At 40.3% G+C, this 17210-nt stretch overlaps 1 protein-coding gene across 2 annotated transcripts in view; it reads right to left on the bottom strand.

Moving 5' to 3' along the window:
* PI4KA (phosphatidylinositol 4-kinase alpha) overlaps positions 1-17210 on the bottom strand; it is a 125233-nt gene that overhangs the window by 32724 nt on the left and 75299 nt on the right. The window contains exons 20-31 of one of the 2 annotated variants that reach the window (XM_073674958.1): positions 14674-14782; positions 13452-13588; positions 13228-13361; positions 13038-13120; positions 9896-9966; positions 8267-8391; positions 7947-8028; positions 6580-6663; positions 6338-6427; positions 4596-4715; positions 2810-2830; positions 1146-1238 (exon numbers count right to left, since the gene is read on the bottom strand). In XM_073674958.1, coding sequence (XP_073531059.1) covers positions 1146-1238; positions 2810-2830; positions 4596-4715; positions 6338-6427; positions 6580-6663; positions 7947-8028; positions 8267-8391; positions 9896-9966; positions 13038-13120; positions 13228-13361; positions 13452-13588; positions 14674-14782 — 1149 coding nt within the window. The remainder of the gene's footprint in view (positions 1-1145; positions 1239-2809; positions 2831-4595; positions 4716-6337; positions 6428-6579; positions 6664-7946; positions 8029-8266; positions 8392-9895; positions 9967-13037; positions 13121-13227; positions 13362-13451; positions 13589-14673; positions 14783-17210) is intronic. The other variant, XM_073674967.1, reaches the window with a different exon arrangement.

The following is a 17210-nucleotide window of genomic DNA, read 5'->3' as shown; positions in this document are numbered from 1 at the left end:
TTTGAAACAGTAAATTGTACATAAATAACTCGCAATATCACAATCTGTTTAAAGAGGACCTTTCACCAAATGTTCCATGTTGAACTGGACACACAATGTAATAGGGGCTGCAGAGCAGAATAAAACATTTTTCTAATTTCACCTCTGTGTAGCAGAGATATTATCAAAGTATTTGCGCCCCTAATGAGTTAATTTTCGTTAAGTCGAAGTGAGTGTTATGAGACAGTTTTCACCAGGGGCGTGTACTTCTCCCACTGTATGATGCATGAATCAGTGATGGGAGAAGGGCAGTGCAACGAAGTTTAGCTGTGTCAAATTACAAACCCTTCTATCAGCTCTCCTCCTTTCATAGCACTGCCAGCTCTGTTGTACTGCCCCTCCCCCACACTGTCTGTCTGGCGTTGACAGCTCAAAGTGTCAGAAGCACACTTGTTTTTGGTTTTTCTGTCTGGGGTCAGACTGCGCCAGCGCAGTCTGTAGAGGCTTTGGACAGAAGGACACATTCCTGGTTATATTATAGATACTCTGCCCGCAGTAGGGCAGAGTAAGGTGTGCAGGCGCGGGCCGGCGAAGTCTCTGGGCAGGCGCGAGATTTCGCCTGGCTATCAAAGCAGGAAGAAGGCAATCAGAAGCCGTGAGGAGGGATAGACACCTCAGCAAGGACACCTATCAGACAGGCAGGATTTACATATAGCGAGGGAGAGATTCAAAAGTTTTTTAGGTAGTATACAGAGGGAGTCAGGGGGTTATATACCCCTTTATGGAATGCAGCACCGGCGCTGATTAAGGTTCTAGTCTTAGTTCACACATGAAAAAACTGGTGACAGGTTCCTTTTAACATATAGCTGATTACAAAGTGTTTACCATCTAGAAACAAAAAGTTTCATTCCGGATCCTTCTCCTCTTCCCCTGAACATCATTTGTCAGGGAGAGTAGGGAGCCCCCGTAAGCATTAGACTGTCAGCCAAGATAGCCAATATCAGCAGGTTTGTTCGACATCAGTCTAATGTGCATGAGGGCCTTAGGAATTCTCTAATAGGTTTAGGAAACAAAGGGCTTTTTAAAACTGGGAAGCGCCTCTAATAACCGGGACCACTGCATTACTAATGCTGGCGGATAGGAGTCTACTCCTGCAATCTGCTTACCTCTCCAGCATAACGGTTCCGCAGGTTCAGCGATGCCATGAAATTAGAATAATCTTTTTTTACACAAGCTGGACGTTCAGTTAGTTGTGTTGCCTGTTGGAAACGCAGTGAAATATTTATTGGTAATTCTGTGTTTCATTTAAGCAGAGAAAAATAAAAATAGATGCAGACAGAGTAAAAGAGAGAAATGTCGAAGGCGGCAATTCCATCTTAAAATAAATGATTAAAAAATAAAAAGTAAAGCAGCTGTTATATGTGTAATTTAAGAATCAGATGGAACAATCTAAAACAGCAAATGAAAGGTATACAGCAGTATCGCATGTTATTATATAAGTGGAACTAGGTGCAGTGTAATTTGGAAATTGACGCACCACATTTTTCTGAAAATGTAAAATGAGAAATTTTCCATGTGCATTAATTTATTGTAATCCAGAGCTGCATTCACAATTCAGCTGGATCGTAATCTACCATCTCCCAACTTCTGCTGGTTCATAGTGACGATACTCTTCAGATTTGCACCGAGAGTGAAGGATATCATCTATATTAAAACTGTTAAATCATGTATATAAACTTTAAAGCGTCCTTCCACCATGGGAATTTGTCATGTACCATCACTTTACCTGGTGTCTTCTGGTTGTCTTCCACTGCCGAGTCAGTGTTCAAGTCCTCTTGCATCCAAGATGGCTGCCACAGTGGCATGGGGATCGCAGTGGTAAATCTGAACCATAAATACTCTTTAAAGACTCTGTGGCACTCACCGGTAACTAAAATATAAATCCTTTATTCTACATATGTTAAAAAACAGCATGGAGCACAACGTGAAGTACACATGGACAGCTGTTTTGTACCAACAAAGCGCTTCTTCCAAATTCCTCGGGAATGGACCAGGAAGAAGGATTTATATTTAATTGACTGGTGAGTGCCACCATAGTTCTGCCTTTGAAGAATATTTATGCAATTGCAATGGTTTTCCTTACATATCGTACTTGAGCACTACCAGAAGTCCAGAGTCCAAATAATGGTGTATAGGGTATGGTGGTATATCCTTGAATGGACTATGTACATCTGAACCATACCTTTGCCTTTTCTATGCAGTGGAGCCTTGGTTCAGACTTCCCACTGTAGCAGCCATCTTGAATGCAGGAAGACAGCAATGGTGTTCTCAGCAGAGATGGCACAATGGGACAACCTGAGGGTGCCAGGTAGGGTGATCATACATGACGTGATCATACGTGTATAAACAGATTTCAGTGCCATGGAGAAGAGTCGCTTTACAAGTTTCATAGCTAATGTAAAAAATATAGCAAGACAGGACAGCCAATTCTTTTTTTACGCTTTTGTCTATATAAAGAGGTCCATAATTATGTTCATAAGGTCAATTTATATAACACGCAATAGCTGTAGTCCCCGACAATCTGCTCTGTGACTATCCCTGTAAGAAGACAGCAATGTTAATAGAACAACACCCAGCAGAGCCCCATGAGAAGTGTCACCATGCACCAGTCAGATCGATCTAAAGTAGAATGTTGTCCACCATTAACTCCAAAACCAGGGGATTAATTCTCCGACTGAGGAAACATGGAAGATATGTCAAGAAGAAAAGAGCTGCCTTGGCTGAAGAAATAAGCACAGACTTGTGGCAAATGGTGAGTGTTAGAACAAACCTGGAGATAGGAAGCTGGAGACTGGAGGGGAGGGCAACAACAGACAATGCATGGCAGGGGGAACAGGAACACATGGATAATGAGGTCACATCATCAGTGCAGAAGTGGGAGAAAAGGCAATGCTGTTACATTGGGAAGTGACACATGGGTGAGAAAAAAATAAATAAACAACACATACACAAAAAAGTAGCCATGCTAACATATAAGGAAGCCGTCTGCAGGACAGAAACATCAGAGCGGACAGCTGTTACTGGAGACATGAAACACAGTGATGCTTCACCTTTACTCTGATTACAGCACAACTCCTCCTAAAAATGAAAATGTGCCCAATGGTACAGAACCCAATGTCTGTTCAGGAGCTGAAACAATACTCTAAGCAAAGAGCTAATAAATTGCAAAAACGGATGAACGCCACTTCCCATTACCACTCATCTGATGGGTGTGAAAATCTACTACAAAATGGGATCTTTGATGATACATTGGAAGAGACCTAAATCAATCTTGAAAATCAAAGTTATAGGGGAACGGAGGGGGGCTAGGGGACATGGCACAATGATAAAAGTTAGTTGGGGGGAAATCATCTTTGAAAAGATCCAGAGAACTGAAAAAAAAATGTTATTAACAGAACAAAAAACACAATAGTAATGGGAAAATGGTAGAATGTGCAATGAAACAATAAAATAAAAATATACGGTATATATAAAGACTGCACATGGAGAATGAACTTGTCAGAGTCTGGCAACAATGGAAATGTCAATGGCTCTCTAACAGTCATACAGAAAACGGGACACGGATCAGGATAATATAGTTTATTGGTGGTTGCCTATATTACAATGACAAACCTGAAATAAATGCCACAAAAACGGACACAAGAAGTATTATATACATATTAAGGACTGATGCACACAGCAAGAACTGTGTATGAGGCATACAAAGCTTTGTCGGTTGATTTATCCATTGCTTCTAAGGGAAGACAAGCTTTGTACAGCATCCAATGGAGCATACCCACTGAAAAACGTCTTGTTTTAGAGCATACTTGTCAAACTCTGGCCCATGGGTCAAATCTGGCCCGCAGGGCGTTTATATTTGGCCCGCAGGGCGTTTATATTTGGCCCGCGATACCAGAACCACCACCCTTATGTGGGGCCCATTATTCTGTATGGAGGATTATGTGAGGCCCTTATACTGTATGGAGGACTATGTAGGGCCGATTATACTGTATGGAGGACTATGTGGGCCCATAATACTGTAAGGAGGACTATGTGGGGCCCACTATACTGTATACTGGTTGGCCTGCGACTTTGTCCAAGCTTTTCATTTTGGCCCTTTGTATGTTTGAGTTTGACATCCCTGCTTTAGAGGAAGAAAAGGTGCCAAAATGATCCCATTCACTTCAAATAGTACCGTATTATGTCTCGGTACTAACCTCAACTATAATGTAACTGTGTGCATGCGGCCTCATACACAGAGTACATTAGCCAGACTACCTGGCACTAGGCTATATCAGCAGGATGCGATGTTCAGCTCCGTAAGGACCATACCGGTATGTTTATAAACAGATACCGATAATAGTGCAAACTGACCTACAGCCCATACAACAGATGCAAAAGTGACAAAACCCGCAACCCAAGTGAATAAATCAAACAAAAATGTACTTGGATCTGTAGTACATGGCTTGTGAGCTTTCATTATAAATGCAACATTCATACAACACACAAAAATAATATCGATCCATTTATCTATCGTATAAAAGAATAGCTCCTAAAATCAGCCAAGTATCACTCACCCCTAAAGTTGTGTTCTGCCTGTTGTAACCTGCAAAATGCAATATGCTTTCAGTAGCCATAGCAAGGCCAGTGTGCTGAGAGAGGCCAGATACCCAGTTTTGGTGCTTGTTCAGGTATTCCTATGGAAAGTGGATACAAAATGTATGTAAAAAAAAAAACAGCACAAATTCTTAAAAATTGTAAAGGTTTAAAAGGTTAAATGATTTAAAACTGGATGATATTCGGCATATGCTCTTTAGATTTTCTTTTTTTTTTGGGTCAGAAGGGCTTCTATTTCCAAGTTCAACAAACAAGTTAGGCAGATAGAATTGTTTGTGTCCCGGATAATTAGTGTAATGCCTTGAACCTTTCTAGGCTGTGCTTTTTGAAAAGTGATTAAAGAAGCACTCCTCCCGTCAAAGTTTTTATCCTCTTAATAAATAGCAATCATCATATTATATAGCACTGTGTACTTAGAATTGCTCACTTTGCCTTCCTACCCAGCTAATTCTTTTATTTTCCATTAGACCTATGACATCACATGATTAAAAACGGACTAGCTGAACACTTCTAAGCTCTATGTAGAAACAGGAAGTCAATTTTCCCTGTATGAGTCATGAGTCACTGCAAAAAGTCCCTGGAAGGGGGGAGGAGGGGCAGCTGGGTCAGAAGTTGAAGAAGGAAATGATAAATGCAGGGACAAGAGACTTCCTGTTTCTTCATAGAGCAGAGAAAAGAGAACAATAAGCTGGGCAGAAAGGAGAATAAGTACGCAAAGTGTGCTTGGCCTTTATAAACAGGCAATTAGAGAGTCGCTGATTGTCTTATATGTAGTCAATCGATAATTGTTCTGTCTAAATGGGCCCTTACCGCAGGTGACATTTACTACATTATCTGCATTCAGATTTATCACCGTTTTATATGTTGTGCTACATAGGACTGCAGATAAATTTACTACCATATCATCTGCATTCGAGGGTTTTAACTGTATTAACTATGGTGTTACATTTTTCTTTTGAGGATAAGACCCAAGAAAAAAAAAATGAGCATATACCCTATGTGCTCTTATACTTTGCACGTACACCAGCTAATAGTCCAGCTCGTTTTTTGGTTTTGCTGTAATCTCTTGTACTTTGTACAAACAGGTGGTGTGGCCGCCCTTTCGCAGCCAACTATTCCATCTCCATAGCTTCCCGTGGATTGGTGTCTCAGTCGAGCCCTGTCCTGCTCTGCCCTTATTCACACTGACGTTGTTTGACACATGGGAATGTTAATAACAGAGACAGGTTAGGACCGTCCTGATGAGTACACCTTGTCGTAGTTCATGGTGGGATGGCTTTTATGATCAAAGTTATAACATCCCTGGCGGCGTGCTGGCATTGCTTACCACCTCCCACCATGCAAGACCGCCATCTTACCCATCAATCCAGGCTGCACATTTTGCTCCAGTACCTGCTGTGTCTCTTGTTTGATTGCTTAGGGCGGCGGCGCGGTTACTGACTGATTCTTATAGTTACTGTGTGTGCTTATATTAAGAAAATGGCATTAAAAAAGCGTTGATATAGGTGAAACACATGCACAGCTAGCTCTCAATTCATAGGGACCATGGGGCAGTGATCTCAGACCATCGTTCTTTAGATGGGTGTAGGGCCCACAGCAGAAGTGAGACCAGGGTCTATTAAGCAATTATGGAATATCATGCCAATACTGACTAAGATCGCAATACCCTGTAACAATAAAAACTCAAGATTCCAGTTAATACCTGCAAGTGCGATTTAGTCACAGACGGTGCCCATTTCATAGCTTCTTGCAAGATCATCCCACATCGAGCAGCAAAGTCCTTAACAATGCTCTATGATAATGCAAGTGAAAATACTTTGATGATGAATGCAATTAAATTTGAGTTATTGGTTGAAAATAATTATTAAATATCACATAAAAATAGTTTATAAATGCTAAAAAAGGAAAAAGTATCAGTGGTACTGAGAATGAAAATCATCTTACCTCTCGGGCCTCATAAGTATCGGGCACAGTGATTCTGTAAGGAGCATCTGGAATGTCATAATATGGTTGGTCCTTGTGAATGTCCTGGTTGCAAAATTTGATGACATCAGTATAATAATAAAAGCACTGCAATTATAGTATCCTACTAGGTTAAATAAGGACAATTTTCAAGGCCTGAACAATAAACACACAGTAAAACTGGTACATTGTGCTATGCCTAGTGCAAGGCATGAAGAAGGTAGTTTTGTACTCATGCACTACCCTCTCTGTTATGTCTTTAAAAAGGACCTTTCACCAAATTTGTCATGTTGAACTGTATACAAAATATAATAGTGGCTTCAGAGCAGGAAAAAAAGTGTTCATTGGGGGCGTGGACTTCTTACCCCTGTATGATGTTGACCAATCATAAGCAGGCAGCAATACTTAAGGGAAAGAAGCACACCCCCACCATAGCTCATAACAGGCTAGCCCTGTGTGAGGCATATAATGACAGACAGCCTGATGTCCCTGTGTGGGCATGCTCAGTACAGCAGAGGTAAAAGTGATATAAGAAGAAGATTGTTGATAGAAGTGTTTGTTATATGACACAGCTAAACTCAGTCACGCTGCCCCTCCCTCACATGGACTTCCAGGAGATAAAAGCTCAAAAGGTGTCAGTAATCACTTATATTTACTGTGCTCATTACAACTTGTGATGGCTCTGCAGGGAGATCAGGTTGTCTGCCATTATATGCCTCACACAGGTGTAGCCTATAGTATGCTATAGTGGGGGCGTGTTCTTTTTTTCACTCTAGTGTTGCTGCCTGCTTATGATTGGTTAACCTCATACAAGGGGTTAAGAAGTACACCCAGTAAAAACTATGTGATAATACCCACTTGGACTTAATGAAGATTAAACTCTGTATGTACTACATACTTTGATCACTAATACCTCTGCAACGGTGAGGCACAAATTAAAAAACAAACATGTTTCATTCTGCTTTGCAGCCACTACTACATTGCTCAACATAAAAAATTTGGTGAAAGGTCCTATTTAATAGAATGATACATCAATCAGCAATGTTGATGTCTGTAAAGCTCCATTAATTCCACAGCGCTTTACAGACATCATCATACCTGTCCCCACTGGGTCTTTCAATTTAAATTTCCAATCTAAAGATATTCCTGTCTTTGGAGTGTGGGAGGAAAGCGGAAAACCTGGAGGACATACAAACACGGGGAGAACATACAAACTCCTTGCAGATGATGTCCTTGGTGGGATTTTAATCCAGGACCCCATAGCTGCAAAGTAACACTGCTAACCACTGAGCCACCATGCTGTATGTAAAAACTTTACAGTAAACTAATTCGTAGGAATTGATACAGACCGCACTAAGTGACAAAGATAAAGTCTGCAGGATATCGAGCATGGTTTTCAACACTGTGCCGCTCCACAGTAAATGCGGAAACCTAAAAACAAAGTAAAGAGATCTTAGCACTAATCAAAGGACAAGATTTCAGAAAAACACCAAATGTTGTAAAAATTCACTCAAGGGAGAAAGTTTACTCAAACTTGAAGCTTTAATGTTAGAACTTTAAAATATTTCTTTTGATCTTCATTTCATAAAGACTCACAAATTCTATGTAACACATGTAGACAGCAAATAATTATATATCACTCTGAATCTTGTGGATATGTTTTACTCACTTGTCCACCAGCCCAGACAAATACTTGTCTGCGACCCTCCTGATGCGCTTGTGAATGTGATTGAAGTTCACCAGTAGGAACTGAGCATGGCGCTCCAACTCTTCCTCATTCTCCTTTGTTTTAGGCTTTACGAAGGAAATAATTTAAGAAAAAAACACACTTTATAATGGCCCTAGTGACAGTATATGTAAGCCAGCATCATGATACTTATTTCCAGCTGACCTTAAACATAACACAACCGGATTCTTTTGGATTGATTTCAGCTATGCTGTGAAGCTATGAATCTAAATAATATATATGGAAAGAATTTCTACATGACAGTCTAGGTGATTTTCATGTAATTCAAGCAGTAGTTAAAAGGAATGTCTAATATATTTATCTTTATTATTAGCTGTAAGATTGTTGGCACTATTTATTTTAAAATCTTTTTGGCAGCAGACATATTGCAGACACACACCTTGTTAATGCATTGTGAAGGTAGCTGCACATTATCGCAGCTGCAATGAACGAGTTGACAGATTGAATGTTAATTTATTATTCATTATTAGGAACAGGCTGTAAACAGTTCAGGGATGGGTGAAAAGCTGGTCTGTTGTTTTTAAAGGGGTTTTCTGTGCTTGCTGATGACCTGTCCCTTAGCTAGGTCAGATATTGATGACTTTTCACCCTGGATAGGTCATCAATATCTCCAACCTGGAAAACACCCACTGATCAGTTCCATTCATTATTTACATCAGCTGAAAAAAGTTGAACAGCACAGCCCCATTCACTATGGCTGTTCTCCTGTACTGCAGTTAAGCTCCTATTGAAGTGAATAGGAGCTTAACTGCAGCTGAAGCTGATAACACCTGATCCCTGGGGGGCCAGAGTGTCGACTCTATTCTATATCGATGACTTATTCTAAGGATAGCTCATCAATGTCTTAAGCATGGACAACTACATTAAGCCTAAGAGTTTAAACTCATCAAGGACAGATCATCCTTAAAGTGCTATTCTCAAGTTGTGTCTTGAGCAGCTCAAAGCTCTGCAGTCTCTTTGCTTCCTTGTTGTTGTGCAGGCACTCTTTCTTGAGTGAAAGTTCGGGTCAGTTTCCTTCTGCTACTCTCATTGTTCTGACTTCTTCTGATTGTTATTACTATATTTGAATATAGAGATAACAGTGCATTTTAACAAACACAGGGCCCAGGAAAGTGATAATATGAGCTGCTTTGAAAATTGCTGAAGCTGGGTGCCACAATTATGCAGAGCTGTTAAGACCACCTTGGTCAGGACTAGACAGGAAGAGTTAGGGAGGTGAGCAGCCAACTGCTGTACGGAAATCAAAGGACTGGCGAGAGCTGGCTGGGATCTTAATTCCAGGGGTTAATGCTGCTCCTGGAATGTAGCTACTGCACACACTGGGCCAGGCTCTGGTGGTGGAGCTCCTTGAAAACAAGCTGAACATTATGTAAGATAAAAGCTCTCATAGCAGGAGAGCCACAGCAGATAGAAAAAGCAAGCCAACAGTAAAATTACTTATTTTCATGTTGTCTAACTAAATCCATTTAATACCATGAGAAAAACCCTTTAAGCAGCACACATGAGGCAATGCAGTAGAAGGCAATCATTTGGAAGCCAATCATTTCTTACCTTATCGGCCATTACAGCTAAGAAAGCGTCAAATACTTTATCAGCTACAGCAATAACACACTGCATCATCCCTGAAAAGAATAAGGATGAATTATAACACTTTATCTAGATCACATCAAACCGTTCAGATCTTGTGTAAAAATGGCCAATCAACAGATTCACATCTTGCTCTAAACCAACAGCCATTCCACGGTTATATTCTGTTACAGAACTGTGGGGTCGCTAAGCCAAAATCCCGACTGCGATTCCAGCTCTGACTGCTTTATAAATGGCTCATGTATAATTATTAGTAATACTAAATTTACTGTACTGAAGTGGTAACGTCAAAGTTCTCATCAATATGATCGCTAGGATTCCAAAATTCCAATGAAAGTTAAAATACAGCAAACTCTGCCTCTATCTCATCCCCTCTCCATTCTACATAAAATATTATCAGCACCAACTGCCATCTCCTATCTCAGTATCTGTCTTCACAAAAAACATATTTCACCCATGAATTGAGAATTTTGAGAATGATTGATCAGTCCTGGAGGAGAAAGAAGCTGATTTCTCTGATAAGATACATTACATAGTTTCTGTACTATTGATTTATTGCAATACAAATTAAAACAAAAGGTTACTCTTTAATAAATAAATATACAATATTAAGGAAATAGAATATTTAAAGGGGTTTTCACACGAACAAAATTAAAATTTAATCAATGATTCTTGGAATGATAATGAGTTCCACAATTGGATGGGTTTAAATAAAATGTTCCTGTGATGAGATAATCTTATAAATGTTCCCCTGCTGTGTACTGTGTAATGGCTGAGTCTGACCGTACAGGGACATGGTCTGATCATACCACATCTCCTGGGCGGGGGAGGAAGAAAGAGGATACAGACATTACAGCAGGGGATCACAGCTGATTCTTTCCTTGAAGTAAAACATTGTTTATAAACAGGCAGAGAAATGCTTTACCTAACAAAAAGAATCAGCTGTGATCCCCTGCTGTAATGTCTGTATCCTCTTTCTTCCTCCCCTGCCCAGGAGCTGCGGTATGATCAGACCATGTCCCTGTACGGTCAGACTCAGCCATTACACAGTACACAGCAGGGGCACATTTATAAGATTATCCCATCACAGGAACATTTTATTTAAACCCATCCAATTGTGGAAGTTATTATTACTACAAGAACTATTGATTAAAATTAACTTTCTTTCATGGGAAAACCCCTTTAATATTTGTATTTTAAAGCTGGAATTCAAATTATTGCTGACGTCGACTCTACAGCCTCGTTAGAACAGGAAGATGGTAGTTATCTTAATATAATGCTATTTATTCAGGTAGCACAAGTGAATTATTGAATTGTATCTTTATTAAATGAAGCCTTAAGCCTGGCCTGAAGCCATTTTGGCCAGCTCTCCCATATACAGGAGCGCATACTCGGCTGACGGCTCCTGTGTTCTCTATGAGAGAGCCATCGGCAGAAATATCTAGCAGTGACTTCTCTAGAAGAACAATGCGATCAGCAGTCCGAAATAAGACATGCTGATCAACATCTTCTCCAACAATCAGCTGTCCCCATACACCTTATAGGCTGTCGTCCAAACCCGTCAATATGAACAGGTTTGGCTGACATTAGTCTAATGTGTATGGGGAGCTTTACTCCACTATTGAAGAATAAAAGGCTTTACTAAATCTGACCGCTGTACCAGACATGTCAAAATGATGAAGCCTGGCATCTGGAACACTCCCATTTCTACAGAAGAGATAGCTGTAAGCACTCATTCACACGATATCTTCAAACAATCTTTGAGGTATCTTAGGAGAAAATACAATTTAGTGGTGGATGAAGGCCAGAACTTTGTCATTCAACTAAGCCTATGCAGGGGGTTGGAAGCTCTGTAGCAGAAAACCAAAAGCATGAACCCATACTGATTTATTAAAGTGCTGAAAGCTTCAAGCTTTACATTTGATTAACAAAGTGAATACCCTGCATGTTACAGGTGCTGTCCTATCGATCATAAGGGCTGGGTTCTGTGTCTCCTGTGGAGTGTGGCTGTGTAGGCACGTTGATGTTCCATTTTCTATCCAAGGGACTAAATGATAGCAGAGAACAGCACTCGGCTATCCTTAATAATAAATGCCATAGACAATAAATGGAGAGGCAGCAAGGATAGGACACAAGATCACAGGACCCTTATGCTTTGTCCCTATCCTCCATATGCACTTGCCCAGCAATTAGGTTGGGTAGATATTCCAATAAGTGCCAGGACACCATCATACTGTGCTAGAACATGTATTCTGACCAGCGTGAGCATAACTGCTCCTTACCCAAACAGATGGTTTACCATGGAGCACTGGTGACCACAGAGAGACTAACCTGCCATCTGTCACTGCGGTTTAAGCTCCCTGCAGTTACCAGTGCCTCTTAGTAAGTCACTTACATGTAATATTCATTGGATATTCAAAAGCCTAGCAGAACCACATCCACATCCAATTATGCACAGTACTCCATTTGCTAAAAAGTGACCTATTCAACCAAAGACAAGACTTATCAAATGCCTACTTCAGAAGGTTTCCAATCTACATATTTGCTAGATTTCAAGCAGATTTCTTAATGCCAAGCAGTTAGTGAAAAGTCAAAAGCCAAAGACTAACACACGAAAACATAAATTAATTCCTCACAAATGCATGAAGTTTCCCAATGAGTAAAACCTACAGGAACATTTCATTTGAAAGCTGTTGAAAGTTCTCTGTCAGCAGAGACATAAATTGGAGATAAAAGGGTTCTCCAAGCATGTAATACTGCCGACTTGTCCCTGGAATTGGTCATCAATATCAGATCAGTGGTCGTCCTAGACCTGGCCCCCCACCAATGTGCTATCTGTGGCAGTAGTCAGATGTAAACACAGAACAGAGCTGCACTCAATGCGTAGTGGCCACTGCTGCGTCCTGCAGATCAATTTCTATTCTTAGTAGGATCTGATGCGCAATACTTGTCAGCAGCCACTACGCTGCCAGAACAAAATCAGCTTCACGTGGAACTGTACGTCCCACACTGATCTAATATGGCTGAAAAACCCTATAAACTGAGAACAAAACCAGCAAAGATCATTACAAGATGGATAAACCTTCAGAGAAAACAGCACACAAACCTGATTTATCTTTCTGGATAGCTTTGTCTTCAAAGTAAAAGAACATAACTTGGAACCGATCCTTATCAGTTGAGTGCAAAACTCTAATAAAGACAGAGATGGGTGTAAAATAAATAAGACAAGGTACAATACATACAAGCAATCCAACGTGCTAGTGACAACAGGTATGTGACGCTGCAGTTAAGCCCACCTCATTTGTTCTAAACGGTAGACAGAGAGCAGATAGGTGGACATGGCAAAGTCTAGCTTGTTGATGAGTGCAGAAACCTCAGGAGCAGGATCCAGTAAATTGATGATTGTGCTCCTTAGCTCATTAAGTTCTGCCTATAAAAAAAAAAAAACAATTGAGAAAAAAAAAATTTTTTTTTGCAAACAAAACATATAAAATAGGTCACAGAACTTAAAGGCTCTTACTGGTGTCACAGTGTCATTCTTCATAGCAGAGTTGTACTGCAGGACAGAACGCAGAGGCTCCTTGCTGGGAAATGTCAGCAACGGTGACTTAGTAGCTATTTCACAGACTCCTTCATACCACTCTTCAGGCCACAGACCTGTAAAGGATTGTTGGCATTTGCGGAAAACACACAAACAGAAACATGACCTAAGAGAGATGCCTATTAGAATGAAAATCATGGCTATTGTTAAATTACAGATTTTATATTCAGGGATATTCAATATAAAAATATACCCAATGTAAAGAGACAATGTTAAAAAAAATTACAGTTAAAAGAAATGCAGTATTATTGGAGGCAAAGTGTGAAATATGGTGAATGACAAGTCTATATGTACATAAGTATTTTGTGTGTACAACGCCATATAGCGGTGCATCATGGGTTTACAGTAAGGACCGGTAGTCCCGGGCTGTTGTGTGGCACCTCCATTGGTGGCAACACAGACACATAGAAGGCATATATAGTCTGCAAATAGTGCAAATGTAATGTCATTGGGGCCTACAATTTACAATGTGTGACATTTTTAAGAAGGTATAAATGAAAAGCAAGTGAATAGATTTCCTGTGCTACACAGAACACATTGTATTAGAAGGACTACCTATAGTAAAGTAGGCTGGTCACAGGCAGCACTGTAGAGTATTACTGAAGAACATCATTTACAAAACTCATTAAGATTATATATAGAACCACTTCCAAACGCTGTCTATATGGTCATATAACTCTGAAAGATAATGTCATCCACACCTTTACTGATGCAATCTGTTGCTCCCTGGCTTTAAAGGGAAAAAAAAAAATCGGTTTTAATCCGTATGCAAATGAGACTTAAGTGCTATGGGTATGTAGTAGCACTTCCCAACCCTTTGCCTTCCAGCTGTATTTACCACCAAGCCCCAGTTTCCTCTACTTGACTGATAGCTAATTGGCTGTCAGTCAAGAAGTGGAGAATGGGGTTGGGTAGTGAATAGAGCGTGAAAGGTAGTGAACAGGAGCATCTAAGCCTCATTTGTATATGAATAAAAAGAGCTAATTTTTCAATCAGGGAGCAACAAATTGTAGCATTAAAGGTATAGATGACATAACCGTGTGGAGAGCAACTCCACCATGGGTTTGGGAATGGAGAGCTTGTGCTGACAGATTCCCTTTAAATGTATGCAAGTGAAAGTCACATTTGTGATAACACTTACCCGAACCTTCCACTGCAAAGCCCATCAGAACGGAGTACAGCCAGAAGTCTCGGAAGAGCTTCTGCAGCCTTGGTTTGGCCTCTTTAATGGGTGGTAATCTTCTTGTCAGCTGTAAATCAATAGAATAGTAATAGTAAATTCAAGAGAATCTTCATGGAATAGGGAATGTTCTCATCAGAAAGAAAATCTGAACATCTTATGTAGACAGGAGATGCTGAGCCTTTCTTCAGCCACATCATTGCATTGGAGGGCATGTGGGACCTGTCAGGTTCCCTTTAAAAGGAATCTGTCACCAAGTTTTTGCTACCCCATTTGAGAGTAACAGTTTTTTTCTGCTGCAGATCTATCAGTTCTCTGACTGATGAGGTCTAGATAACCCCACCCACAGCCCAGCACTGTGCATAGGCAGAATGTTGCCAATCAGTGATGGGGTCGGGGTTACACAGAGTTCATGAATACTGAGGACTACATGGCAGCAGGATTACTAGTCCTCTAGTGATGATCTACTGTTGATAATAGTCATTCTATTAAAACTACAGCAAACTGACCAGTGATACATCCCTGGAATCAGTGTGTCTGCCCCTTCATTATGCTGCTCTCAGATCAGGTAGCAAAACCCTGGTGATAGCTTCCCTTTAATATGGAATTGTGAATGAGGAGCAAACAGTATCATGGCTGAAAATAAACCAATATCACAGGCAGATGTGCTTCTACTATTGTAGAGAATTGAAATTTCAATTGAAAGTCTTTAGGAGTGCTAGCTACACTCCTCAACATTAAAATGTCACCATCAAGAAGGAAAAGTTGTGAAATTATGGAAATAATAGGATCCACTGCTGGCAGCTCCCTCTGCAATTCTTGTCCAATAACGTCCCAGATGTGCTCAATAGGAGACAAGTCCAGAGATGCGCAGACCATGGTATCATGTTTAGGCCATGCAGGTTTCTCACAGTAGCATGAGCAACATGAGGAGTGGCATTGTCATGTCGAAAAATGGCTCCTGGGACACTTTGGACACAACTGATCCATTCTATCCTGCAAGTGAAATTGGCTGTCACATACCAAATCTGAGGTGTCAAACTGTGTCTACACGAACAATCTGGAGTTTGCACGACATTGGGCTATGAGCAAGACATCCAGATTTCATAGACCTCACTCCACTGCTCTAAAAGGCTATCATAATGCAGAGCAAGATGTCAATGTAGGGTGGAATAGAGGTCTATCCTCTTCAGCGATGAGTCCCACTTTTGTCTTGGACACAATGATAGCTGGAGATTAGTATGGAAACCAAATGGGCAATGTCATGAAGAGGCCTTCACAAGGGAATGTCACACCGGTCCTATTCCTGGGAGTATGGGATGTGGTTGCATAACATACAGTAGCCAGGCACTTCCATTTTTCATTTCTGCTACACTAACAGCATTTCTCCAAAGTGTCCTAGGAGTAATTTTTCAACAAGACAACACCAGGCCGCATGTTGCTCACGGTACTGTGAGCAGGCTGTGCGTCTTAAACGTGCTACCATGGTCTGCAGCCTCTCCGTATTGGTCTTCCATCGAGCACATCTGGGACATCATAGGTTGGCCATTGCAAAGGGAGCTGCCAGAGACGGATCTTGATGATTTAGTTCCCAAGCACATTCAGTGTGGCAGTGATAGCATATCAAGGTGTGTAAGTGCATGTATTTCTTCACATGGCGCTCATACTCGACACTGAATGAATCAAGTTTTGTAAAAATTTTCTTTTTAGGTTTTCATCATCTGCATATCACTAACATGTCTATATAGCTTGTGATTTTCATAACCCCACAACTTTGCCTTCTTGGTGTTGAAATTTCAATGTTGAGGAGTATATTTTGATCAGTAAGTCATGTGAGTACATGCCGCTCCTCTGTGCTCTTGAAATTGAAAAGTTATATGACTACACAAAAGAGTGACTGACCACAAACTAAACATAAAAATATATTAAATAAGGTATAGATTTTATTAGTACATACAATTAAAATGTATTAAAAATGGTGGGCAGTGGATACACAGAAAAAAGTAAGGAAGTTCAAGACAAACATATACATAAGACGTGTATGTGGCTTGAGAAAGCCAAGGGCGAAACGTACGTTGGAGTCCTGTATCACATACCAACATTCTCTTTCATGGTATATTGCTTTTGTAATCTATTTATACCTTTACTTGGTCTATCTGATAGATATAAGCTACATTTCTTTTTATATGTGACAAATGTAATGAGAACATAGCTACTGGCCCCTCACATACAAGTCTTATGTATACGCTTGTAAACTTTCTTATTTTTTTCTGTGTATCCGCTCCCCGCCATTTTAATGGTATGTACTGATAAAATCTATACCTTTTTAATATATTTTTATGTATTGTCTGTGGTCATTCACTCTTTTGTGTAGTCATATCTTTTCGTGAATACCCACTTACATCAAACAATGGGAATATTTTCATTGGGTGTGTATTTCCATGTAATTGAAAAGTGTTGCCGTTCCAGTGTATCTAGCGGTACTCAATATTCTGCTT

The sequence above is a fragment of the Phyllobates terribilis genome, unplaced genomic scaffold (assembly GCF_046119375.1).
Source record: "Phyllobates terribilis strain yellow unplaced genomic scaffold, ASM4611937v1 Scaffold_1__5_contigs__length_1240528914, whole genome shotgun sequence".
Lineage (NCBI taxonomy): Eukaryota > Metazoa > Chordata > Amphibia > Anura > Dendrobatidae > Phyllobates > Phyllobates terribilis.
The sequence above is the reverse complement of the archived record's forward strand: the minus strand, read 5'-3'. Positions and strand labels throughout refer to the sequence as shown.